Source organism: Pieris brassicae, chromosome Z (assembly GCF_905147105.1).
Source record: "Pieris brassicae chromosome Z, ilPieBrab1.1, whole genome shotgun sequence".
Taxonomy (NCBI): domain Eukaryota; kingdom Metazoa; phylum Arthropoda; class Insecta; order Lepidoptera; family Pieridae; genus Pieris; species Pieris brassicae.
Window position 1 is genome coordinate 3,834,316 of NC_059680.1, and position 27,850 is coordinate 3,862,165.

The following is a 27,850-nucleotide window of genomic DNA, read 5'->3' on the forward strand; positions in this document are numbered from 1 at the left end:
TGTTTTCCACCAGGCCTTATTAAAAATTTAAATCGAAAGCTATAAATATGACTAGGTATTTCAGTGTTGTGTAGGCGCGAACTGCATTAAACAATTACTAGTATTAATTCGTAAAATTAAATTACGTGTTAATTAAAAATTCGAGTTACCAGTGAAATGTTCAATCATTAAAATGTGTGAGGTTACATAAATCTCACTCCCGCCTCTATATAAAGCGAAACAGGTCGCTCTGTGCCATAGTTGTAGCTTGTACGGCCGTTCGCATACACCGAGCCCTCAATGCTTGAAGTTCGTGTTAAAAGTCAGTTGTGTGAAATTATTCGGGAATGACTCTTATGTAAGTATTGAAGATAGAAAGATTTATAAGAGTTCGGAAAAATAATTTCGGTTTTTGGAAATTAAACATATCTCGCTTTAGTATTTATAGTTTTGGATTTAGTATCAGATTATTATGGAATGTAATTTATATAGTTAAAAAATTGTAATTTATTAAAGGATTATAAAATAATAAACAAATCTAATAGATATATTTCAAAGAAAAATTGTTTTGATGTTTCTTTAAATTTTCATTGAAATTATTAACTGTAGGTTCTATAAATTTTAATTCTTAACAAAAAATATTTATATTAAACCATTGGGTTATTGAATATGTATTTTTAAAGTCCTCGTTACCAAGAGATCGCTTAGCCGAGATCAACAAGTGTCTCACCCCGTTGCGTTTTGATCTCGTCGAACTCAAATACCTATTGAATTTCAAGAAACTCTTCACGCAAATATATTTTTTTAGCATTATATTCATGTTTTCAGAAGCCTTTGAAAATTTGTGTGCATAAATGGTCGTTATATTGTATTGTACATATAAAGCGATTGTTTTAATGTATTTGTTAAGAGTTTTACAACATTCTAGGGCTAAGGCTTCTTTCAGTCTATTGATTTATAATCAATTATACGTAGGCGGGTTATCAAAGTTATTGAGTTTCGTTGCCCGTTAGGACGAATTATTAACTTACCTCATTTCCTGTAGCGCCGTCTTTTGTATTTATATATGGTATTGACTACTATTAACAATATCCTTTATCTTTTTTATTTTAATAATAAGTATAGTAGAAAATGAAGTTGTCATAATATTCATTGTTAGCCAAACAAATACATACATAGTGGTTGATATAATTCGTTTTTTAGTCAGATTAGACTCGATACTAACATAATATCAAAACCAGAAAGGAAAAATGCCTTCATCTATTTTTTTAGAGACCTCAAGAGACTTAATGTAAATGGGAACTCAAAGTAGCTGAATAAACATTGGCAATATAAAAAATAAATGTTTTAAAATGTAATTTGATAACTTTGCTGGTAATATTTTTTTTAGTTTTTATTTAATTATATAATTATTAATGTATGAAGTGGTCAGAATTTGTGGCTGTTCTCATTGACTACACTTTTAATTACTTTTATTATTTTTATTACGATAACTATGTTATCTTGTTTTTTACAACCATCTTGAATTGGACGGGATTAAATTTAAAACATCATATTCCGTAGAATCTATATTTATACTATATTTTTTAAGCTATGACCACCATTAAATTGCTATTATTACACAATTATATTGTTTTGAAGTTGAGTGAAATTTAATTATCAGCGCGTTTCAATCAACAAAACGCTTTTCATGTTGATTACTAAGTTTCAGCATACTCATCAGCGGTATTGTGTTATAATTGTAAATTTTACCGTTTATTTTACATGTTGTGCATAAGTTACTTATTTGAGAGGTAACTCTTTTACCGTTAAAACACTTATCGTACTTTAACTTTCGTTACAAAGAATTGTTTAACAATACTGTCATCTCTAAGATAAAATACACTTAACGTACATGCCAATGAAGCATGTGACAATTAGGCCGAGTTGTTTTACCTTCTTTAAACGAGATTAGTTACCAAACATATATCTTTTCTAACATATCTAAAAAGACAACTGATGTTTTAAATTATTTTAGTAATTTATGTTATTAAATACAACTTATTACGGTTTTAACTTGTCACTGGCTTTAACACTTTCATTTGTTTTTTTCATACTATATCTCGGTTTACATTGTTACATAAAGTGTTGTTGGTGACATACTTTAATTTAAGGATTACGATCGAAATCGAAACATTTGCGCCGTTCCATATGTAATTGGTTTTTGACATTCGGAATCATTTCGGAATAACATTTTATTAATATCGCAATAACACAAAACAGGAGAGGTGAAAACCAAAATATGCCAAAAGTGGCCAGTTTTGACTCTGAATCTTAACCATGAACTGGAACAGAGTCGCAAACGAAAAACTGCTTTGGAACAAGACTTACCTGTAACAAAAGATCGTTCTAAGTTTGTGTTACGAGCTGTAGAGTCGTGTACATGTATTACGTAAGGACGTTAAAGAATTCGTAATGTTCTAGACATGGGCGGTGTCTTCAACATTCTTGTGCCGTAAGTAATAGTAAAGTTAGCAGTCTCGCGCTTTCGATATATAATCGTAATAATTGTTATTCTCAATACACTTTGACCGCTTTGAACATGGTCAATCGAGACTTGTTGTGCACGAGAGACCGAGGGTTATTGTTTATTGTGATTTTTACTTTTAACTAACACTTTTGGTTTAACTTACATCGCTTCATCGTCACCGACGGCCCTTAAGTTGCAGTGCACCACACAACCGTCGGTTCCTGTGATTTTCTTATGTCAGCTTTCTCTTTGATCAGTTTGATGTTTCTTTTTTAATTTTCGGGACTTGAGGTATCTAGTTCTTAACTGAACCCGTGCTATTTCAGAATTTTCCGTATCCAAGGACAATGTCACGTTCCAGCTTGGTGCAGATTTAGAAACACTAAATAGTGCCGCTGTTTTTTGGTTTTTCTTATGACCAATAGTTGCGCTTGTTTGGGATTTTTCCGTTTAATTTCACAGCATTTTAAGTCCTTTAGCATTTCCTACTTTTCCATCTATCTTGTTTATGAAATATTTAAGGAATTTATGTTTAAAACAGCGCTTCATGTGGTAAAATTACAAACTTACTGGGCTGAGGTATGGTGACAGAAATTATTAATGAGAAAACATCACTACAGTCACTTGTTCGAAGAAAAATCTTCCGCGTCTTGACGACCTCTTTATAAGACATAAAATTTATTATAACGACATCGAAGGGACCACACATATTTGGTCGTAACAGCCGATGTCGTTGTTATTAAGTACCTAAAACTTTTACCCGACGAGACCTTTGATTTCCGAAAACCGATTCGAACGGAACGTTGTCGTCGAAAACGGTTTTGACTGTATTATCATAAACACAATGAGAGGCTAATGATGGTCTAGCCCTATAGTTTTCATATCGCATTGCGTGCAGTATCTGCAGTTTATTAGAGATACATTTGTTATCAATTATCAAGAATATAAACCAAATAAAGTGAATAACTAAAAATTTACCATGTTGTTTTTATATCATACTAGCTGACCCGGCAAACGTCGTTTTGCCATGCATATTATTTCCAAGAAACATTTTCTTTATTTCAATAAAAATAACTACTTCGTATAATAAAAAATAGGGGTTCATAGAGGGGTATGTATTTTTGTATCGTGTATTATAAAAAACTAAAAACAAAAAAAATCTCCAAAAAATTAAAAAGATAAAATTTGGGGTAGACACCCTTTATCACTAAGGGTTTGAAAATAGATAGAATCCGATTCTCGGACTTGTTTAATATGTATTAAAAATTTTATAAGAATCGGTCGAGCCGTTTTGGAGGGATATGGGTCGAACATTGTGACACGAGAATTTTATATATAGAGATTATCTAGGGTAGGTTGGTAATTTTAAATTTCTTTAACAATACTCTAAGTAATGATTATGAAGATGGAAGATCTCCAGATTCGAATAGAGGTTCTTTTAATACCATCTTGCAATATGGTTTAGTTCTCCTTGCAAGTAACGACAAGCCATGCATAATATATGGCCTCAGAAGATAGCGGTAATTAGTGGTGTACATAGAATACATAGAACATTTTAAGGCTTCAGGATAGCTTCAAAACTTAACTAAACATTAACTTATATTTCAGGAATTGTTAAACAGACTGCAGCTTCGAAACATAAAGATAGTGTTACATTTTACCGGACGTGTATGACGTGCCTTCAAACGTATGTGACAAAATTTTGTTTTTAAGTTTTTCCTTTTGAAACCTTTCACTTGTATTCTTAACTTTATGGTCGCGCAAAACTGAGAGTACATTTTATTTTGTAACAAATTATTTAAGATATAAAACGTTTTGTTTCATCATATAAATATCATAACACAAAGCTTTTATAAAACAATTAAAGACAAAACAAAACAATTCCGCTAACAAGTTAATCCTAAATAAAATAAAAAAGTAAATTAATCCTATTACAATGTTTTGTTTAAGAAAATAAATTACACATTTTTTTTTGTCTGTACAAAGTTAAATCTATTTCCTAATTACTTTGCAAGAATCCTTCCGCAGGTAAAAGCCTCTTCAAAGGGTCGCCAGGTATCTCGGTCTTAGGTGAGTTGCACTTAGCTCGAGCCCGCCGTTTTACTAATGTCATCTACCCATCTCGTGAGCGGTCTTCTTCTGTTTTGTTTCCCAATAGAGGAGGGCCCCCACTCTGTCACCCTTATAGTCCATCATTAGAGCATAGTTTAGGACATCAGTAGCTCTAGTAACGCTTCTTATCGTTGTGTGTCTTATTTTATTATTTTTTCTAATGTTGAGCTCCGTTCCCACCCTATTGACAAGTTCTGTTATTATTTTTATCTACTCTGTATATTTCCAAGTCTGCCAAGCATATGTTAGACATGTATGTTAGAAGGGACAGCTTGACATGGCTTTGGTTGTAAGTATTATTGGCATATTGCTTTTAAAAATTTCCTTTAGAGTGCAGAACTTGGTGTTATTAGATAGGTTGTTGAATTCGCCTTTCAATTTCTAAGTAAGGAAAGCGTACTTGTTGGTATACATATTTCAGAATTTCTCTATCGACCGATATTGTCATTTCCATAATGTATGTCTATGCTCAATATTATTGCTAGCCGTATTTAATTATTGAATTATGAGCTTGATTCGAATAAAAGCACTTAGTTATCAGCAAAGCGTAGGTGACTCAGGTATTTAGCGTCAATATTAAGGCCGCTTTTGCCACAGTCTATTTCTATTATTATCGTATATAGGATGGCATGTTAGTTGGCCTTGTCTCATACCTCTATGGAAAATCTTAGGCCAACTTTCTCTAGTTTGACTCTGTCCGTTTTGTTACTTTTTTTTAATGCTTTTTTGTTGTCGATGTAGGCTATATGAGCTTGCTGTCTTTGTTGGTATTTTTCTCGTGAACTGGAAGTAATTATAAAATTACAATGCATTTTTTGCAAATGGACTCAAAAACGCTTCTTATTGAATCTAAAATAGCAGGGACCAAACGCATATTCCAGATAAAGCGAGTCTCTCAAAGCATTAAAATTACAAAATTATTTCCAGTTTTCTTGGGGATGGAAATGCAATTTCGCTGACAACTTAAATATAGATCCGTATATTTTGAGCTTACAATAAAGTTCTTATGTACGTATGTACGTACGTATGTAATATAACCTACCTTTATTCTAAAAATAAAAAAAATTCTTGTAAATCATAAGTTTACGCATGCGCGTTGACTACTAAACAATTACTTAGCTTATATAATGGAATAAATGATTCACATTTGTTCACTCGGATCAAGCTGCTCCTGTCGCCGCTGTCTAAATATTCCCCTTAATACTTGTAAGTGTTCAAACTCAGCTTTATTATTTTACCAAATAACTGGCAACAACTCACCGTGTACTTGCAAAACGGTATAACTTTACATTATTTTATTCGCTGTTTATTATCCCATGATACACGCACCGGCTTAAAACACTTGTCATCGCTAATCTCTAGAAATAAAATCGCCTTTTGTTTCATGCGTTTTCTACATATCCAAAACATTTTTAGAGTCAGAAAAAATCAGTATGTAGGTTTTTTAAAATTAAATGTCAATTGATAAATTATAATTACGGGTCTTAAATATGGCGGTTCCATCCCTATTTATTGTTATACTGTTTCATTATTAAAATTGATATTACTAATACTTTTGTTTTAATAATTTTATATTACGCTTTCAAACTAATATCAATAACATGCTTACTATTGTTAAGGTGCGGTAACATTCATAACAGTCAAAGATGGCAGCATCAAAAAGTGTTGTTAAAAGAGGTAAGTGGACCTAGTGGCTTAAATTCTCACGCCATAATGTCAAATGGGGCAATGGCATACTTATTTTTTTTTCAAAGTATATTATTTACTTGGATATTAAAATATAAATATTTACCTAGGTATATGGTTTTGTCAATTTTACCGACTTACGAATAAATAAATAATCGCAATTAAATTGTATCATATATATGTCGTGATATATTAAAAATATAAGTAAAAAGAGTTACTCAATTGTCAGTTAAATTAGTTTAAAGCTTTAATGCGATAATCACTTCAAATTTCACGTTGCACCATTATGTAGCAGTTAATTACTTACTTAAAAACGTTTAAACAATAATCTTAATGCATTTAAAGATAATATAAGCCCTTACTCAGACATAATTTAATTTTAAACAAGTGTCTCTAGTGAGTCGGTGACACCGACAACCCATCTGTTTGCCTAACTTTGGAAAACTCCTCCGGCATTTTTTTCATTCAGTTCTGTTCTGGGCTTACCGTGTCCATATATTCCCAGTTAAGGTTTTATATTTCGTCCTCGCTTCAAAACTGTCTACCTCGTTTTCTTCTCTTATTTATTGTGTACCAATATATGATCTTTTTGTTCCACTTTTCTATACCTCTTATTATAGTATGGTATATAACGGATTTTAAGAATAGATATAAAAATAGATTAACCATGGCTCGTTATACCCACGCATAACAAGCGGTACATGAGTTTGTCTACTATACGCTAGTTCTAGTAGAAAAACCTTTCATCCTGATTTATCTACTTTTAAGTAAGTATATTAAATGCACTTCAGTCGTACGTAACACTTTTGAATACTAATTAACTGCTACCTGACCCTAACAAGGACCTGGACCGCATTCTCAATGACTTGAATAATATAGTAGGTAGACGTTTATCATCTTATCAATCGTTAATGATGAGATCCATCTCAAGCCCCTTATTAGGCTTTCCCGTATGAATTTACTTAAGAGTCCGACCTGGAACTCTGTGTATAAAATAATATTTTAGATTTTTTATTACATTATTATTTTGACCTAAAACTAAAAAAGGAACGCATGGACCTTCTTTTCAACTACTTTTTATTCCATGATAAAACATTTTGCAATTAAACTTTTGAAATCAACACACACGGCTAGATCAAGTTCAAATCCTATAATTTATCCTAATATTATTAGAATAAGGTTTTAGAAGAAATAACGGAGCACTACATCGCACGTCATTATCAAAGATGAGAAATGAACTTTATCGTTCTAATTTAGCTTAATTATAATCATTAAATTTATTTTATCTATGTCATTTTTATATGTATATTTAATGCATACAGGTTTGTTGCGATCAAGGTATTGTACGTAGATCAACAAAACGCTGCTCACAGCTGATACTTAATACAATAACAGTATTATTATCTAGCACGCGGGAAGAAAACTTACAGAAAAAGTATTATATAAGTATAAGGATTTTTAGACTTTCCAGGACTTGTGAAAACATGATACGCAATATGCACGTTAGGAAGAAAACAATTATGATTAATTAATTACAATTTTATTTGTAAGAGTATTTATTAATAAATATTGCTTTTCAATTTGGAATATGGCTGAAAAAAGCTAAAACGTTAATCAATTACCTTTTAGCTTAAAATCATTAATTCGTTTCTTTCTAAAAAATTGTGTTATTGAGAGAGTAGTTTATTTAAATGTTTCGGCCCGTTAAGTTTAGTAGTTATTCATATTTCTTTAAAAAAATTATATCATTAAAAAAAATTAGAGAGATTCAGCCAATGTCAACCCTAAGAGTCGTGGCTTCGAATCAATAGATAAATTTTCTCATATGGTGAAAATAACCAACACGTCTTCGTCGGTGTTTGGCAGACAACTGATCACAGACTTTCATATAAATACAAGTTATAAGGGCTTCCAGTCTAAGGTCGAGACAAGTTCTCTAATTTCTATATTTGTAAATGTCAGAAAAAATTTGATGTGGAGGACACAGAAAAAGCTCCTCCTACAAGCTCCACAATTCCGTATTGTGTTTAATCAAAAATATATTAATTGAAATATAGCCCAAAGAAAAATCACTTATAAATAGCTAAATGTAAAGAATGATAGTAAAACATTTAGATAACAAAATCTCTATGAAGATAGAGTGTGGAGGTCAGTTGTCGTGTTTTGGTGCGTCGCCTTGTATAACCTTATTTAAAATGTGACTCATAGCAATTACACGAACGACATGCATGTCATGAGCCGGTTTTCGAAATTAAAAAGTTACTTAGATAAACTTAGTTCATAATGTAATTTTAAGAATAACTGGACTAATACTAATTTAGTTTTTCTAAAGGAGATAAATGTATCGTAATTTAATAATCTTGCAAGTTTGTAAGCTGTGGAAAGATATATTATTATTAGTATTTATATAAGATATTTATGGATTCTTTACCAATCGAATCGATCGAGTTAAATAATGAAAATTCTCTTTAAACCGTCATACATTTTTTTTCAGAGAAAGGTTTTAAGACAATGGAAACTCCGATTGCGCCCACCCTGGATATAGATTTTTGTGTGCAAGAAATAGTTGCTAATGAAAATGGTCACATTAAACTGGAATGTGATTTATCAAATTCAAAACAACTCAAAGCTTATTGGTGCAAAGATGGCGAAGTGATAAAATCTTCGCGAAGATTTAATATCACATCCATTGGAAATGATTGGAAACTAACCTTAACTTCCATCACTCCAAAAGATCAAGGTGTATATATTTTACTTTGCAAAGGCCGTTTTACCCAAGTATTATCAAAAACCTTACTTTATGTCAAACCAGCTAAGCCAAATATTCCAAATGGAGTATTTTACATCAAAGCGCAGCCTAGACATAGGATGGGTATGCAGGCGCAGCTTACTAGTTCGACAATTTATGCTGGCGAGACGATTGAGCTAGAGGCCTCATTAAAAGAAAACAAGATTGAGGAATTTAAATGGTTTAAGAATAATAAGGTCGTGAAAGAAGAATCTCGAACAATAATTTTGAATGACGATAAACACACATCTCTCTCTATAATAAGAGCAAAAGAGAGCGACTCTGGTATTTATCATGTGGTTGGCAAAACTAAATACGGTGTTGAATCTAGTTTTGCCGAAGTAATCGTGGTAAAATTGGGTACAGATAGATCATCGATAGGCGATTATACTCCACATGTCGATGAAACATTTACGAAGACGGAAGAAGCATATGAAGGAGAAGAAGCAAGGCTTATTTATAGAATTTATTTTGATAACCACACTAAGTTCGAGTGGTTAAAAGATGACAAAGTATTTGAACCTAGTAAAAACATTCAGGTCCAATATTATAACAGTCGGTATGTTGCACTCACATTTCTCAATGCAAGCAAGAAAGATAGTGGAACCTACCAGCTAACTGTTACCAACATAGTGACAGGACGCTCTGACACGTGCGAGTGCGAACTACTGGTTAAAAGTATGTAAAATACGATATTATCTATTTACTTACTCGTTAATAACAAATTCCAATTCGAATTTCATATTTAAAGGTCTAATTCTATCTTGATGATATCCAAAATATATTTTTGATGATACATATATTTTTTATTAATTATATATAAGATTAACGATCAAAATAAAATTTTAGGTCTTCCAATACCGAAATTAATACCAGTTAAAATAGTGGAACCCCTTAACTCTGCTGTCGCTTATATTGGCTCATCAATTGTATTCAAGTGTAAATTTGAAATAGAAGATTCACAATTTTGCTGCGCCGTATGGGAGGTTGGAGCATATAGAGTCGAAAGATCCAGTAATCAATTCTATGTAAGATATTAAATAAAGTTAAAAGTGTTTAGCACCAATGTTTGTCGTAATGCAAAGTTGTACGTTGGAATAATACTTCAATTGATCGTTTTCAGGTTTTTTGCAGAGGCTCAGAGTTTTATTTGCTTATAAAAGAAGTTAAGCCTGATATGGCAGGATTAGTATTTTGCCAAATTTGTAAAGCAATACCGAGAAACAAATCGGTATCTCTCTGTACCTCTATAGCAAATCTTTCCATTATTCCTCTATTGATAGGCGAAGTTATTTCTACTAAGCTTAAAGTTAAAAACAAAAAAGCTGGGTTCTACTACAGCGGAATTAAAGAGGTTGTACCTATTAGCCTCACTAAATCCCAAACAGAAAATGACGAAACAGATACTGGTGAATCGTCAGGTTCATCGACAACCCAAACTGACTTGTCAAGCTACAACTCACAAGGTGAAGGTGCGAGAGGAAATGACGAAGTTAAACCAAAGGCTTTAGAGAAGATAGAGGCTCGACGGTCGAGTAATATTAAGCCATCGGATAATTTTGTAGTATTTGTGAATAGTCTATCACACACAAGTGGAGATTATGTGACAAAGGGTGTGGAGTTTAAAGTAGTGAGTAGAGAAAAATATTGTGTTGAATTTTGTGTATTTGTTCTAGATGGAAAAATCCTTACGATCTTGCGAAATATAATAAATTCTACTTTATTCAATGTATTACTTATGAAATAGCGAATCTTTAAAATAACATTTTAAAGCTTTCTTCGAGAAGCTTTTATATTACTGCTGGATAAGCGATTTTTTTAAAAGCAATGCGAATACAAGCAATACGCTAGTGCAATGGCTTCAATAGGGGCAAAATAACCTCAAATAACCAATGTTTCTATGCAGGAGTCAAGATCCGAGCTCTCGGAAGAAAACAACGATAATTCGATGATTATTACATACAGCAAGTAAGTTACATTTTCACAATTAATTAGTACAAAAATCTCTACGTCTTCATCTCCTTTGAGTTGCTTTTAGAATAACCACTAGTTTAGCTGGATACACGGAACAGCATAAAGATTATTTCAATTTAAGACTCTCAATGTTGGCATCATTTTTCCATAAGTTTCTTATTCTTTACTTCCGTCCGTATATAGATTTCCTGCTGGTACATCTATCCTAGGATGGTCTAGTTCTCCATAGGCCATACATTTGATATCAGGTATCAGATATTTGATTCTTTGGAGGGATGAGGAATACGCATCCACGATACTCGTTTACTACGTTTACTACCACAGTATTATATTTTGTAGTTAGTTCAGAGTACTGTTAAATTTTTAAGCCGTGGTCAAACTTTGACAACCCCCTTAAGTTTTTCCAGGGCTTTGGTAGACTTAGTGTTTAACGTAGTGCTTTGGTAGGGGGCCAGCCTAGTATAGGGATACTGCCTCCCCCTACCTCTGGTGCCAATGTAACACGATTGCTATACCTTTCGTCAGTGATTCAATTAAAATTTTGCTAGCGGCCAAGTTTTCCTTCTGTAGGTTCGCTTGAACTTAAATATGATTTCGAGTTTTTATCTGTAGCGTTAACTATGGCAGCCTTAGCAATATGCACCAAGGCCCTCGCCCATAAGTCCCATCTTTTCCTTGAAGGGCACTCAGAGTCAAAGTTGTTATGATTTGTATCATCTATATTTATATCTGTTATAAATACATGCGTTTTAAGTACGACGATGAACCTTGTTAATATTTTGTTCAATCTTTGGTTAGGCTAGACGAGTCTGTTTACTGGATGGAAGCAACTTCTAACTGTCCTGAGATATTTCAACAAGTTATCGTAGAAAATGGAATTCACGAAGATGCGAACACACCCAGTGGTGCGGTCCAACGGCTACATGTCATTGTTTTCAAATGGTATGTACTCTGAATTCGACTTTCACTTTTTATTATAATTTATTAGCTATTTATTAATTTATTATTATTAACGTAACCCTTAAGTTTTTAGTATTGTTTGTGATTCGATTTGATTTACATTTTCTCCAAGTCAAGAAGTGTTTTCTTTTCTTTTCAACTTGTCAACTAGATAATTCTCTTCACAATTTAGAATATATCTTTAAATGTGTTTTTAATTGTAGTAATGTAGTAATATCCTTTCTAAAGAAATATATAATCGATGATATGTTAGATTAAACAACGATTCTATATAGATAAGAGCATACTGGGGTCATGGCTCATAATAAATGTATTATTATATGATTGATTTGTTAGGCAAAGCTCCCAAGAAGCTAGTATTCATGTTTATATATGGAACGTTGCCGACTAATTTGACTATGTCAGTAGCCATGTAAAGATTTGGTTAAAATTTTCCTTAATGGCCATTTTTAATGATTATTAATCTAGAAGACTTATTGTGGGTATATATTGGCTTATTTTTAATACACAATAATTAATAAATAAGGCTTTACCCTACGAGATCAGTGCTTTATTTAACTTACGCTCTGAACTTGTGACTTTTTACGGAAATTAATGTGTGGTTTCGACAGGCAAAATCCAGCCGACTACTGGTTTAAAGTTGAAATGTTAGACGCTAAAGACTTCGAGGGGTCTGGGATAACCAGTACTCCACAATTCAAATTACGAGATGATCCACTTGAGAGAATCTTGAAATTTCGCATACACGCCCAGCGCGCACTGACTGCTAATTCTAATTATTCTGTATATTTTGGTAAGATTATATGTTAATTGATTATATGTTGTTATAAATAGAGAAAATGAAATTAGTACATTCAATTACTTCATAAAAACATCGATAATAGTAATGTAATGAATTCGTATTTATATTCAGTACATAACTTTTATTTAATAAGAAATTAATGTCTTTCAATAGCATATTATTAATCACAATTTAGCTGTTTAATAGAAAATTATGCATTCAATAAACTAAAACCACATCCAACTAAATCTAAAAGTTATCAGATCCCTTTGAGCAATGAAATGTTTTCACTGAAAACGTCATAATTGCAAGGTTATGCCTAATATTGAATGTTATATTTCTTGTTATCTAATATTATAACATTAACTTTAGCGCTCAAAATGAAACAAACACAATTATCCACAACGAAGCGCCTGACTATACTGGCGATGGAGAATTATACGACAGTTTTCGAAGAAACCGGATATTATTTGGGGAGCGGCGCCTTTGGGCAAGTCGATTTAGTGAAGAGCTTCGCTGGAGAATACTTTGCAGCCAAGAAACTAAAGACAATACTAGACACAAGAAGGACTAAGGCTTTGAGAGAGTACAAGATGGTAACTCTTTTGACCCATCCAAAGCTGGTCCAAATGCACTTAGCATTCTCGGGAAAACAAAACACCATCTTAATTATGGATTAGTAAGTATATTTTAATTTTAATTAAGACGTATTTTCTGTCACTCTGCGTCTTTTATAAAAGCCAAGTGAATCTCTGTAGTTCCACCACGAATTGAGTCGATGACTTTCAGAATCACTTTGCAACCACTATTAAGATATATACCTAGTGAAAATAAATATTAATAGACGAACATTGCATATGTTTATGTTATCAGTAACTTTAGAAAAGAATTATGTAAATATAAAGATCAGCAAAATTTTCCTATTGCTTTATAGCTTCTCTCTGTAAAATAGAATTAAGTACAATATTTTATAGCAGCTTTAGTTTATCCGATTTCTTACACTTATGTATAACTGATGTTTGTAGTTTATGGGGAGGTGAACTTTTCGAACGGTTGGTACAGGAAGATTACATCAAGGAGGTTGATGTCATTGTCTACGTACGCCAGATATGCGAAGCTCTTCATTATATTCACTTCCATAATATCATTCATATGGATATTAAACCTGAAAACATACTTTGCGACAGTCCAAACACCCGGCTGGTGAAGTTAACTGATTTCGGTCTCGCACATGTTTTACAAGAACGGGATGACTTAAGAGCCATGTATGGGACCAAAGAGTACGCCGCTCCCGAAGTACTTAATTACGAACCATTGACTACTGGCTGCGATATGTGGAGCTTTGGAGTGATAACATATTTGTTGTAAGTACCTTAATTGCGAAATACCTATCTGGCTTGGTAGAAGGTTTTAATTAAAATTTAAAGCTTAAGTACTTTGAAAATATAGATGTCAATTTCAGTAATTAGTTTTATCGTTAATTCGCTTTAAATCTGTTTTGTTACATTGATAAGAATGGTGAATATTTTATTACAATAATGTATTTAATTCTGACTAACATATTAACTTGTCTAGACTATCTGGAGTGATGCCCTTCACCGGGTCTAACTCGTCTGAGGTCTCAACTGCGATGACACTTGGCAAATTCAATTATGACGAACCAGCATTCAACAACATAAGCCATCTTGCAAAAGACTTCATAAATAACCTGATACAGCCTCGCCCTGCCTGTAGAATGACAGCTACAAAGGCTTTGGAGCACAAGTGGCTAAAAGAGGGCCCATCGAAAGGTTTTGGTAACAACCCCCTGAAGAAGACCAGAGATAATCTCAGGGATTATCTCGCTAAAAATAGAGACAGGTGGCAGGTATGCATTAGCTTCAATAGTTTAGCGTAAGCATTCAGCTTGCCTTTTTAAACTGTATTTATAGTTTACCATCTAGCTTATTTTAATATGCATATACACCAATATTGCTTTTCAAAATTTAATGCTAAATCAATTTCAACTATTTTGATTCTAGTATAATATTTAAATAAAATCATAATTAGTTTTCTGAATAGCGGGCGTGAGACAATTCCGTGTAGCGCTGCATTTGACTTAACTTTAAATAACTCCTAAAATTATATTTAATTACAAACATTAGCCATAGCATTCGTGTCGAAAAGAGTATAAAATAATTTGAAAAGCGCCACTTACTTTTTTCTTTAGACCTTGACGTGTCGTATGTAATTCACTTTCCCTGTTTAATATTAGATGGCCATATGCTAAATGTTATTGTACACAGAGGGCTGGTAACGTAGTGATCGCAGCTCACCGTTTGCGCAACGCAGCTCTACAAAAGACCAAGAGTGAAGAACATACTTAAACATTCATGTGAGTGTTTTTTACTTTTATATACATAAATACCATGAAACTGATTTATATTTATATATATCAGTTTCTTTCTGGTTATGCCCAAAACCGCCAAACTTCTAATATGACTTGTAACATTTGCTAATGAAAGAAATACTTTTTTTACAGTACATCCTATTCTGGAGACGTGTTCAAGATAAACATGTATTGAAATGTTCTAATAGCAATGTTGGGCTTTTAGAGCCGGTTGAGCGAAAGTCAAAGCCAAAGAATTACATTGGTTTTAAAACCAGTATAGCAAAAGTAGCTAAAAGCGAAATCTTGTAATAAATGTATAGAAATATTTACACTAAAAGGACTCTTAATGTGTTATATATAAGTGTTATTTAACTGTTTGAAAGAAATTTCCTATAAATATATTAGTTGTGCTGCAAACAATTTTATTCCTTTCAAGTGTATTTCACATAAAATTTAAAATACAAATATAATATTTTACGTTTATTGTAACTTTTGCATTGAATTTTGATATATATGATTGGAAGATTTGAAGTATCGTATTCCACCTGTTTCACGTAAACAACTATTACATTCAGCGTTCTTTAATTCATTTCCCAATTGTAAATAAATTAATATGTTATCTTGACTAACTTATAGTTCAAAAACTAATAATGAAAAAATAGGTGTTAAAGGTCGTGATTTCAACTCTCTTGCTTGATACCATTTAAAATATCCATGCAATAGTTCAAGATCAATGGTTGATGTTTGCAATGAAAATCATGATGCATCGTTCTAGATAAATTATATGATTGTAAGTAAGTTGTTTAATGGTGTCGTGATAACTGGTGTCTACTCTAGAACTAAGTTGTAAAGATATTGTTTTTCAATTAATTGGTGTGTTAAAATCGTGAAGAATTATAAATACGTTGTTTATATTGTATATATATTTGTAATAAAGCGTGTATTGTAATAATGTTACATATATTAATTATATTGTTGTTATGTCTTAAAGCTAATGTTATTAAAGCGTCTTCTGTAGTACCTAAATAGTAAAAAATATTTACATTAAAATGTCTTTCTAAATTCTTATTTATAAAATATTTTTCTTATTCTCGACGAAGCTTGAAAGCTCGATTGCTTTGAAAGCTATCGAGGCGTTAACGCATTATTTGCTAGTACACAGCATCACGTTTATTAAATATAAGACTTAATGTGAAAATTAGAAGAAAAATATGTAAAATAAAAATAAAGAATATAAACTAAATTATCTAATTATTATGCCTGACCTTCCCCACTAACTAACTAACAGGTAACTTGTGGAGAAACAGCCACACCACAGCCCGTTTTAGAAATATTGTTTAATTTATAAATGAAATAGCCTAATTTTTACTATTCAACTTTTTCTATTATTAAAAACAAAAAAAACCTAGACTTATTAAAATTAATAGAGTTGTAATTACTCTGCCATAAGTATAATTCATAAAATAAACCAATAATTTGCAATATCGTTTATTTCACAAACACCGGGGAGTGATACATATATATTTATAGTGATTATATACATAAAACAACTCATTTTAACTAATATTGGAATTAATTATACTCGATTTATGAAAACAATATGATAAAAAAACAAGGTATAATAATCTAATTTTACTGTAAAACAACTCAAATGCGTCTAATTTTACGCCATTCTTCGCTTCCTACTCCTGAAATAAATATAATTACTTTAATAAAATAGAAATTATTTTAAAAACTTTTTTTTTATTAGTACATTATTAGAAACATTAAATATTCGCAGTGCTTCGCTAGTAAAAATGGGTACCCAAATCGCAATGCATTTAAAAATAGTTTTATGACTATTACAAGCCTTAGTAAAAAAGCAACATTTCAAATTGAACGCGGTGGTTGTCGCGGACATCGGATCTTTTAACGCTTTTTAAGTCATTGTGATTCAATGTTTCAATCAGGGTTTTAAAACATGAAACTATTGAAGCCTAATATCTACACAAAACTGTCAACTGCTTTCGTGAATGGGTTTGAAGGAAATGAGTTTCAACATAGAATATATTGAGAATAGTCGATTTCGGACTTAAGATGGAAGCCAAGTCAAACTCTTACCGTCCGCGTCAGTCTTGTCTTGTAAAAGACGGCGTCCTCCGTCTGTACAGTCGGGCTGGAGAAACACTGCTAGATCTTGAATGAAATTTTCCCTTATGCGAGATTACTTCCAGTCTTGCCGATGCCTCTGCCCGTCCAAAGTCATTCTCCAACGTGATCCGGTAAAGACCGACATCTTCGACGTTTACTTCATCGATTTGCAGAATCCGTAACATTTCGTCTTTCTCTTTTACGCTGGAATATTTAATGAGCGTTTAAACTTTTTATAATTTTAGGCTAGGGCGCTTTCGATACAAAATGTAGTAGTAAACTATATGATACCTGATTCGAGACGTAGGAGTGATAATAATGCCATCCTTGTCCCAGGTAGCCCACGGCGTGGGGAATCCTCCAACCGCACACTGTAAAACCACACCATCCCCTTCCTCTACCACCTTGTTGAATGGATAAGTGTAGAACTTGGGACCAACCTCGCGGGTTGGACTGCGAAGGCGACGACTTTCGGGGCCTAATGAATATTTTTTATGCAATAATAATTCAATTAAATAGCAAGAAAATAAAAAAATCAATGTTCAATGAGAAAAAGTAGTGCCAATTTATTTTATATAGTACATTATTATTATAATGGAAATGGTACATGATTCGGACAAGACTTATATGGACCGTATATAATTAAATGATAGAAACAATTGTATATACATATATAAATGATAGAAATGTTTCATGAACATGCTTTTACCCCGTTTCTGTATCAGGCATGCATCAATTATACTGAAATTGTCTTTGTTATCAAATATATGTATAGGTTTCACCTGAACGCGCTGGTGTTCGTGAGACGGAACGCGCTGGGGTGACGCGCGGAGTAGACCGTGGCGTTGAAGCAGCTGAAGCCAGCGCGGGTGGGCGTTGTAATCGCTGGCTTATAGTATTTGGTTCCCCGGGTGCTGTGCAAACAAGAAATCTCATACGGCTTATAGGAAAAACTAATCTTATTTTAATGCGCAGTTTTCCCTTTTTCGTACAATATTAAATTGACCATTGTTGTCAACTTACGATAAACTACTAAGCAAGCAGTAGATGTAGCCTTTCCGAGGTTGTTGGAGGCTTCGCAGGTGTAGGTGCCTTCATCCTCAGCGGCAACTTGCTTTATCTTCAGACGCGCTGTGCCCAGGTCATATGTCGATTCGAAATCAGGACAATCAGGTAGAAGCTGCAAAAAAAGAAATAACCTCTTTACTATTAGGCAGAATAATAGAAACATAACAATATTTTTATTATAACGTATTTTTGTTATAAGCTAGACGTGACGTGAGGCACAAAGCCTAAAATAATACTGGATTAGGCCACGTCTATGTATATTATGACGGCGCGGAATGTAAGGACACAACTGGTGATATAGCCTGTGACAGGTTATTTCACCAGCTGAATCAGTCAACCCCTTCCTAGTGGGAGTAACATGCTGTTTCCTACAGCTTCAGAGCTTCAGCCAAATGGGTAGGCATGTCTGGAGCAGTACACCAGTCTCACAGAAAACCAGCGTGAATACGTTTCACCTTAGTGTACTCGCATTGTGAGTGAGATTCTCAGAGTCCATCCACCTCAGGGGTAGCACACGCCTCATGACGCTTGAAGGAACGGACCTATCTAGCCTCTAGCTACTCTCGCCGTGATTCTACGGAGACCGGTACCTATACTCGCTTGGCATTGTGCCAAAGATCTGGCAAACGGCTTCAATACATCCAATCAAAAGGCAATCACTCTGATCCAGGCAAGCTCCCAAGATATCTAGAGGGTCACCAGCAGATTAGCGACTCGTTTACCTTACACATAGGCGGGCAGAGGTAATTAAGTCCAAAGGGGAGGCTCTGCACTTCTCTCGAAGCTGTGCCAATGTGCTATGCCGAGAAATATGCAACTGGATTTTCATCTTTCTCATTAATCGAAGCACGATCGTCACATTTCAACTAAGCAACTTATTGCTATGCGGTCGACGGCACTGGGAATACTCTTTACACTAGCTGTACAGGTATTTCTCGGGCAGTAGCCGGTCAGTACCAGATTAAACTTGTGTCTGAAAATCGAAACCCCGTAGGAGGGTCGATCCAAGTCTTGGACTGGGATCGACTAACTCTAGTCCAAGAAGACAAGACAAGTTTGCGCGTTTCCTCTAAACACCCTTTGTCGTTAGGACTCTGTTCGGAAACAATCTCCTTAAAGCCTCAGCTATCAAATACTGGCCGCTAACATATTGAATGCCGTTCAATTTCGTCATTCGGTAGGGAAAGCTAAATTTGCTTTCATTAAGCAAAATTAAAATTTTAAGCTTGCTGTGCTCACCTAGGCGAGACGGTAATTCACACCGGGCAACCGCTTGCGATTCTATAAAGGGAAAATTTGGCCCTACATGGAGTACTGTTCTCACATATGGTCGAGAGCTCTCCAGTGCCAGCTCCTTCTTGACCGTATTCAAGAAAGAGCGATTCGAATCGTCAAAGACTAGTCACTTTCCGAGGCCCTTGTCGTTGCGTAGAGATTGGTTTCTCTCTGCATCTTCTACCGCTTCTATCTATCTTCTTCTTCTTCTATCTTCTTCTTTACCATAGAGAGTATACAGAGGAGTTGTTCGCATTAATAACTGCAGCTGAGATTTACCGTACGCGGACGTTAAAGCAGAATACGAAATACCATCCGTATCACCTCGACGTTAGTCGTGCCACGACTTATCCATAGATGGCGGTATCACGGAACATCAGGTGAGCCTCCTGCCCCTTTGTTATAGAAAAAACCAATAATAATTTTAATCATTCGTATTCTTATATATAGTACACTAAGTAACACTATATAAGTATATTCGTATAGTTATATAGTGAATTACGTTAATCGATAGCAATTAATGCCTTAATTTGGCTACATTGTTATAATTTTAATACACGTCTATTAGATGTGTTTTTCTGTATCTGTTTAGTGATCATTTGTAATTTTATAATAAGCGAGTAGGTGATCAGCCTTCTATGCTTGACAGACGCTGTCAACTTAAAAGGTAGAGAACGCCGGCTTCCTCACAATGATTTTCTTCTAGATATGAGCGAGTGTTAAATGCGCACATAGAAAGTCCATTGTTGTACACCAGGGGTTGGAATCTATGGCCTCAAGGATGAAAGTCACAGTCACAGCCAATCGTTCAATATAAGGTCATAAGGTCAGTAAATAATATTTTAAAGTAATTAATGTTTTATTAGTTGAATATCTATAGAAATTACATTTTAACAACAGATCATTACAACAACATACATACAAAATCTACGACTCGAGGAAAATTTTATTTCATAGAACTTCAAAAGATGTCTTAATTACTGAATTTCATACATATTTAGAATGTTTACGTTATTTTAATAAATGAAAATTATATACAGAAAGGGACGAAAGAAAAATATTATGTTTTGTAAACGCGAGTGATTGGCAACAAGATCTCTATTTCAAGAATCAGACTTTTGCTACTAATAATAATTAAATATGATAAGAAAGGAATGTGGGTTTAAAACCTTACCTGGTTGTAATGAAACCACCGGATATCCGGCTCCGGATGTCCGCTAATAAGGCACTCAAACTCGATTGCATCGCTGTCATAACAGAGAAGATCAGTCAGTTCCTTCTCAAACCGCGGGATAACTTCTACGCGTCTGAAAAACAAATATCACCTTTATTAATTTTTGAACAGCCTAGATTTAAAAAGTAACTGTTGTGGATACCAGGATACCTCTCTTCCACGCTTGGTTGGAGCTAAAATAAGACGTTTACGTAACGAGCGATTTCAAATGTAATGCCCAGAACAGCAATGGAGCAATAAAAACTAAAGTCACAGATGCGCTAAAATACACCTTACCAATGCAAATGGGCAAATGCAAAGTAAAGTACAATTGTAAAGTGTACAGACCAAAGATGGATCGTCGAAGCTACCCGTTGGGACCGAGGGACATCCAGGAAAGAGACGTGGGGGGGAAGTGGGTAGATTACAAACGACATTATAAAAATTTCTGGTAAGATTTGTTTTTATTTTATTTTATTTATAAAAATACATACACTACTATTTTTACGGTAATTATCCAATACGATAATGTCAACATGAAAAATTGACTATATAAAATTTGATACATAATGCGAGCTTATAAAGATGTCGCTCGTGTCGGAAAAATAGAAGCAAAAAAAGCTGCCCATGGGAAGTAGGCCCTTACCCAAAAGGGGTTCATAGTGTGTCACGTAACAATAACTAACCTACTGTGTGTGAAATTTTCTTATAGTACGGAATTAAAGGGCCTTTATTACTATTATTATAATGTAAATAGAAGAAAAAGTTATTTGTTACATGTAACTTTTTCTAGGTAATCTTCAGATTCAGAGTGGAAACTTTGCGCGAAGCTCCTCAAACAAATAGCAATGCAATGCAACATCGTAACAGCAGTGCAAGTTTCTACTTTGTATAATAGATATTCTGAAGTCTACAATTTGAAATGTTATTATTTTGAGTAGGATTTTTTGTCTAATACGTATCGGAATTTTACAGGTTATAATTTTTGAGGATAAAAAACGTATATTGATTGGTATTTTGATTGACCTCGTACCCAGTGACGCTTACAGTAACAAGCTCGTGATTGTGAAACCATTTTAAGAACAAATACACTGTTTTCTTGAAAGACCGTAAGTCGTATTGATATTTATATATGGATGCCCCATTGCGTACAGGAGGTGATGTTCGTAATTGAAAATGAGCATTACAGAAATAGACTTATTGTGACGTCCTAAATTAAAATTGTGTGAAATATATAAATGACTTACCCATATCTAATGCTGTGTGTTTCATCACTCGAACTCAGATCTAGAATAAAAGTAGGATAACATTAAAAATCATTAGTTTTTGGTTTTCGTAGAAATTAGGAAAAAATAATAAACATTTCGAGCTTCAGCGAACACCGGCTTTATGAATTTGTCTGTGCAATTAACGATTGCTCAGACTGATAGTCTAAAGGAAAGATATGAAGGAAAAATTTAATATTAGAAAAAAAACACAAGAGTGCGATATTGTAATCGTACCTTTAGCAAATATCTGTAAGGATATAATGGCCTTTGCCTCTCCGTGTACATTCCGAGCTACAACTGAATAAGCCCCGGTGAAGTCCAATTTGGCGTGTGGAATCTCAAAGCGGTACAGAGGACCTGCTGCCATTTGCTTGAAGTGTTTCGCGTCTCGGTAATAGTCGGGCTGCAGATTTTTAAATAATTGATTATATATAAAATGAAAAGTGTTGCTGAAAAGAAATAGGCCTTTTATTCATTTTCAAGTCCACAATCTTGGGCCGTTCATGTATTACGTAAGCAGATTAACTGCCATTGACCAAGATCCCAATAGTGCAGCAGCGTAAGCACTATAGGGGATTATGTATAATAACACTTGAACGGTCCCTCTTGAATATTGTAAATTGATTTTAAACAAGTTCCAGAATTAAATAAACGATTTCCAGAATTCACTAAAATGTGAATAACATCATTTCTTATTTGTATACATCTGTAGCGCCGGTAGTTCTAGATTTACATATAAAAATAATTTACACGTCGAATTGGCAACCTCTTTCTTGAAGACGGTGCTCCCGGGAGTATCCAATTAGGTTTTAGAAAATATAAGAAAAACTATTGTACCTCATTCTCAGTGCTTTGTGTAAAACTCTTGACCTTGTTTAGATATTTGTATTAATCTTTGCATTTGCATTAAGTGACAAAGCGAAAAGCTAAATAAGAAAAATTACACGTTTAATTTTTTATGACATACCGCGGTCCGTCTGTTCAGTGTGTATCAGCGTGCGTACCTGCCCGACCTGCCCGTCACTCTACTCAAACTTACCTTCAAAAAGTCCCTGAGCCAATATACTTCGGGCGTGGGATCTCCAATCACTTCGCATTCAATAATAACTGTATCACCTTCTTGAGCCTCGGTGGACCTTGGTTTTATGATAAACATTGGCTCCTTTGAATACCTAAAGTTAAATCATATATTAAATTATATTCCATATTTTGACACATGTTAACGTCAGTTTTGTTCCGCTCGAACGCACTTTCCACATAACTTGAGTAAACACAAATATTATAATTATTCGAACAATACAAAATATCAGACACATTTCTCTTTCAATAATGCATTTTGCTATATTCTATATTTATTCCTATATACGTAGTAAATAATTTGGTATTCATAATTTTTATTCAACTGTGACTTATGTAAAATAATTAACTAAATCTGAATCGATTCACAATGGACTTAATTTATTACGACCTAGGTTGTAGCGACTATTAAAAGCATATTTTAGTACGAAATTCATGATTGCGATGTAACGCCGAGTTCGGACTAGCGACTGTTATTAATGAATCATTTGTAACAAACTGCTAGAAATCGGAGTCAGCCGCCAAAGATACAATGATTTATTTCTTTCAGAAACATTTCTTATCTTTTGTTTACAATCACACAGATGGTCACCAACTGTGGAGACCTTTACCTTTTGTAAGCGTTTATGTTTCGAAGTTAAATTTATGGGTCAGTTTCAAAGTGATATATTGATTTATTTTTTAAATGTACCAGTACTATGTGTGGAAATGTTTTCAATAATAATATAATATAAACTAAATACATATATGTGTCTGTGTGTTATCTCAACTACTGGCTGTAACGACTTCCGGATATAACGACGAAATTAGAGTGGTCCCTCCATCGTCGTTATACGCGAAATCCACTGTATTTATTAATTTAGTTATATATATTATTTATATTCCCCAAGTGTTTGAAACTTCGATAAAGGAGACCCAGATAAGTTTATTTTTTTATTTTTTAGACTTTTTTTTTAAACTAATCAACCCTAATTGTTAGTTATCTACTAAGAGATATTAGAACTTCGATAATATAACGTTACACATAGCTTTAGGTCAAATTCTATAATATACTTACGGAATATCCGGACAAATTACGGTCGGTACATTTCTCCTTTCTTCTCTTTGATCCGTTACAATTTCCACCTTCCCTGCAGTGGAAGCCTGGCCGACCTCATTTGAGGCCGTGCATGTGTAGACACCGGCGTCCCTTGGCGTCACAGAGGCCAGAGCCAATTCGATTTGACCGTCCCTGTCAAGAGTCATAATGGCTCGTCTACTTGGTCTGAGGCGAACTCCATCTCTGTACCAAGTAACTCCTACTGAAGGGTATGCTTCAACTATTGCGGATATGCGTAACTCGTCACCTATAACCATATCATACCATTAAGTACAATTATAACTCATACCTTAATAGTAGTACTTGGGAGTCATTCGCGAAGAGCTAATGTAACTAACTACTAACTTTGCTCTAAATTCTCTATTTTCGAGCAAAGTGATGAAACGATTACTAAACCTACCAAAAATAAATACAGTCAAAATTGTTTAAGACGACATCGTTCAGAAGAACATTCTGGTTGTGATGACCAAAATCAAAGGTCATCGTATTTTACGACTATCAGTTTTAACGACCATATGAGTAGTCCTTCGATGTCGTTATTGAGATACAGATTTGAGTGTAAAGAAACGAAACTAACAGCAGTGAAAAGGTATTGAATACATTGAAAGTTTTTTTTAACGCATTATCTACCTAAATAAAGTTTAACCGTTAACTAGCCCGAAAAACTACAACTCAAAGTAATATGTAAAAACTATGTTTATCACTTATAATCACAGTAAATAATAATAATAATATATTATTATATTATTTGATAAAATATACATTTATTTATATTTGTATTTATTTTATTCGGACTGATACAAAACACGTGTGGTAGGTTCAGAAACACTTGATAAATAAATATCGCGAATACAGATGTCATTTCCCACGCAAACATATTACGTCCTGTCCTTAAAATGTTGACTATAGCTAATAAAAAGGGAGACTTTTTGACGGCGCATCGTAAAAAAATCCCCTCATCATATTTCCCTAACCCGCCAAAAGAAGTATAACTTAAAAATAGTTTGTTTAGAATCAAAAGAAATCGCGGTATAGTCAAAACATGGAAGCAATTCTATTATTACAGGGAATCAAACGACAGTCAAGTCTTACCTTCATTTAAACGATACAAGGGTTCAAGGCCACAGCAGAATTCTGGTGCAACATAGGCTCTGATGCCTTTATCTACTACGAGGCTACATCTACAGCTGACTGCACCACTATTGTTTCTTGCCAAAGCTTCGTATAATCCTCCATCATCAAGCGTGGTCGGAGCTATCTCTAGTGTGTGAAAGTGTTCGTCCTTGTATGAAGTTTTCCGACCTGATTGAAGAAATTAGAAAATCTTAATATTTAAAACAAAATCGGTGTGTTCGAAAACTTATAGTTTAAGAACGGCTGTATCGATTTTCGTGGTTTTTAATTTCGTTCTGAATAACTATTGAAGAACATTGTAAAATTGAGAAAAAAAGAATCCAATACCAAATATTTATGGGTTTCTCAATTTTTAAATATTTAATGTTCTTCCCGTCGATACGGTAAACTCTCCCCACAAATAAAAAGACGTATATAAAGGTCGATATAGGACCACAATATTCGAGTAGCGGCGTATTTTAGATTTAAAAAATGAAGAATAATGTCAGTATTGTATAATGATTATAGAAATTGGTTGTTAAACATTTCGCATGCGTTCAGACAGTTATTTGTTTTTGTTTTGATTTATTAAGTTAGTAGTGAATTTACCGTATTGTAATTAAGGAAATATTTTGTTTTGTATTCATTATATTACTTTCATAAAATCATAAATTATGTTCACCTAATCTGTAACACGATGTTATTTAACTGTTAGGCGATACAAAGTGCGGCGGGTCACCTAATAATATAATAAAGTTTTATCACATCGCATTCATTTTCCAAAATTTTACAATACATATTTTAAAGCTATTACATTTTATCTGGCTTTTACATTAACTTTTTAAAACTAAAACATTCATCATTCTGATATCTTCATTGTTTTGTATATTTGTACTTGGAAATCTCGCAACCAAGCGCTAGTGTTACAAATAAGGAATCAATATTAATCATCAAGAAACGTGTTTTACTACGAGAGTAACGTGCAATAATCATTTACCGTGTTATATCGAACTTGTTTGTTTGTTCTGCATATTGGTTACAAAAAATTAATAAAAGGCAGACAGTTTTTCATAATGACGTCTATACCGTGCCTACTCCAGTAACATTGGGAAACTCAATTCTCAAGGTAGTGTTTGAATACGTTTACCGAGGCCATTCAATTTAATTAGATTGATCCATCTTTGAGAAGAAGATCAATCGAAGAATCCGTCTTCGAAGTAAGCACCAAGCTATGGCGAGGACTATACTCGGTGTTTCTGTTCACGATCGAATTAGAAACGAAGAGATCTGTAGAAGAACTAAAGTCAGCGGCTTAGCCAAAATAAAATGTAAAGGTAAATGGCAAAGCGCGGGGCACATTGCCCGAGTTTAGGGAGGAGGGCTAGCAGAAGACGTCAACAGTCTGAAATGAACGAATATGGTAATGTAATGTTTAATAAAATACGGGCACGTGAGTGCCTTTACTCGGAACGAGGCACTTACAATTTGCCGGCTTTGCTAGAGATTTGAATCAAGTTTCAAAAGTAATATTAATCTCAGAATATTTGCATTATAAAATCTAAAATAAATTCTAGTGCAAATCACAACAATAGGTAATATTTTACTTTATGTTTCTTCAAAGTGAAACTTTACTTAATCAGTTATTAATATACCGAGGGTTTTGTCTTCCATGCTTGATTTTTGGGCAAACGAATATTTGAAACAATTTAACTGTAGATTTGTCTACTATAAAACCTACAGATGAATATGCATCGTGGGGCCAGAGGTGCACGATAATCACCGCATGGTATGCATATACACTACATCAAAATATATATTTTTTAAGAAAACCCTTTTTAAATGGATTGAAGCTATGTATTATTATTATAAACTTGTAATTATTTACATAATTTTAAATTTAAATTTTTCCGATGTTTCGCGTGCTTTACACGCGTGCGTGGTCACGGTGACTGAAGACAAAAGGTGATGAATGTCAAAAGTATCACAGCTATAGAGAAAGTTGTGTTATCTGTATTTATTTCCCCGGAGTTGATATCGACTAAAAGGTGACGGGTTTTTGCAGAAATTACTCACGGTGTCCTCTATTTTCGCGGATTGTTTGTCTTGGTGTATCCCAGGTGATTGGTAATTTTAGGCCGTCTTCTCTATTGAAATTGGGGTGTTTTTTTATTTCAATGGCTTCGCGTACCAATCTTGGGAATAATCTTTTATCTTTCGCAAGTACTTTATATTTAGTACATTAAAACATAGCTTCAATCTCTTTAAAAAGTGTTTTCTTAATGTGTAAAAGCTATTTTAAAAAAATAAAAGAAATACTAGAAGAAAGACAATACTATATATTTTTTTTATTTTATTCAAAATATGTGTAATGTGTGTGAAGACACTGCTGCGTTTATTAATATTTTTTGAGCAAGTGATCAGCATGAATCGTATGTATTTCCTAGTAA

General features: G+C 33.6%; 2 protein-coding genes across 4 annotated transcripts in view; one reads left to right on the forward strand and one right to left on the reverse strand.

Annotated features, from left to right (window-relative positions):
- Nucleotides 1–260: 260 nt before the first annotated feature.
- LOC123718971 (striated muscle preferentially expressed protein kinase-like) lies at nucleotides 261–15,749 on the forward strand. Of its 2 annotated transcripts, XM_045675998.1 has the most exons (15): nucleotides 261–337; nucleotides 4,097–4,175; nucleotides 4,517–4,558; nucleotides 6,220–6,277; nucleotides 8,781–9,752; nucleotides 9,924–10,102; nucleotides 10,198–10,704; nucleotides 10,981–11,042; nucleotides 11,847–11,990; nucleotides 12,620–12,801; nucleotides 13,162–13,468; nucleotides 13,815–14,153; nucleotides 14,365–14,656; nucleotides 15,075–15,163; nucleotides 15,311–15,749. In XM_045675998.1, the coding sequence occupies exons 4-14, from the start codon at nucleotides 6,247–6,249 to the stop codon at nucleotides 15,153–15,155; spliced, it is 3,096 nt and encodes a 1,031-aa protein (XP_045531954.1). In that variant the 5' UTR covers nucleotides 261–337; nucleotides 4,097–4,175; nucleotides 4,517–4,558; nucleotides 6,220–6,246; the 3' UTR covers nucleotides 15,156–15,163; nucleotides 15,311–15,749. The 2 variants fall into 2 exon arrangements, with proteins under 2 accessions (XP_045531954.1, XP_045531956.1); XM_045676000.1 differs by lacking the exon at nucleotides 6,220–6,277.
- Nucleotides 15,750–16,642: 893 nt separating this feature from the next.
- LOC123718416 overlaps nucleotides 16,643–27,850 on the reverse strand; it is a 50,930-nt gene continuing 39,722 nt past the window's right edge. For both annotated transcript variants that reach the window (XM_045674863.1, XM_045674864.1), the window contains exons 18-28: nucleotides 25,383–25,592; nucleotides 24,249–24,537; nucleotides 23,154–23,286; nucleotides 22,349–22,517; nucleotides 22,094–22,133; nucleotides 20,808–20,940; nucleotides 18,314–18,470; nucleotides 18,073–18,204; nucleotides 17,582–17,768; nucleotides 17,261–17,494; nucleotides 16,643–16,848 (exon numbers count right to left, since the gene is read on the reverse strand). In XM_045674863.1, coding sequence (XP_045530819.1) covers nucleotides 17,269–17,494; nucleotides 17,582–17,768; nucleotides 18,073–18,204; nucleotides 18,314–18,470; nucleotides 20,808–20,940; nucleotides 22,094–22,133; nucleotides 22,349–22,517; nucleotides 23,154–23,286; nucleotides 24,249–24,537; nucleotides 25,383–25,592 — 1,676 coding nt within the window. In that variant the 3' untranslated portion in view covers nucleotides 16,643–16,848; nucleotides 17,261–17,268. The remainder of the gene's footprint in view (nucleotides 16,849–17,260; nucleotides 17,495–17,581; nucleotides 17,769–18,072; nucleotides 18,205–18,313; nucleotides 18,471–20,807; nucleotides 20,941–22,093; nucleotides 22,134–22,348; nucleotides 22,518–23,153; nucleotides 23,287–24,248; nucleotides 24,538–25,382; nucleotides 25,593–27,850) is intronic.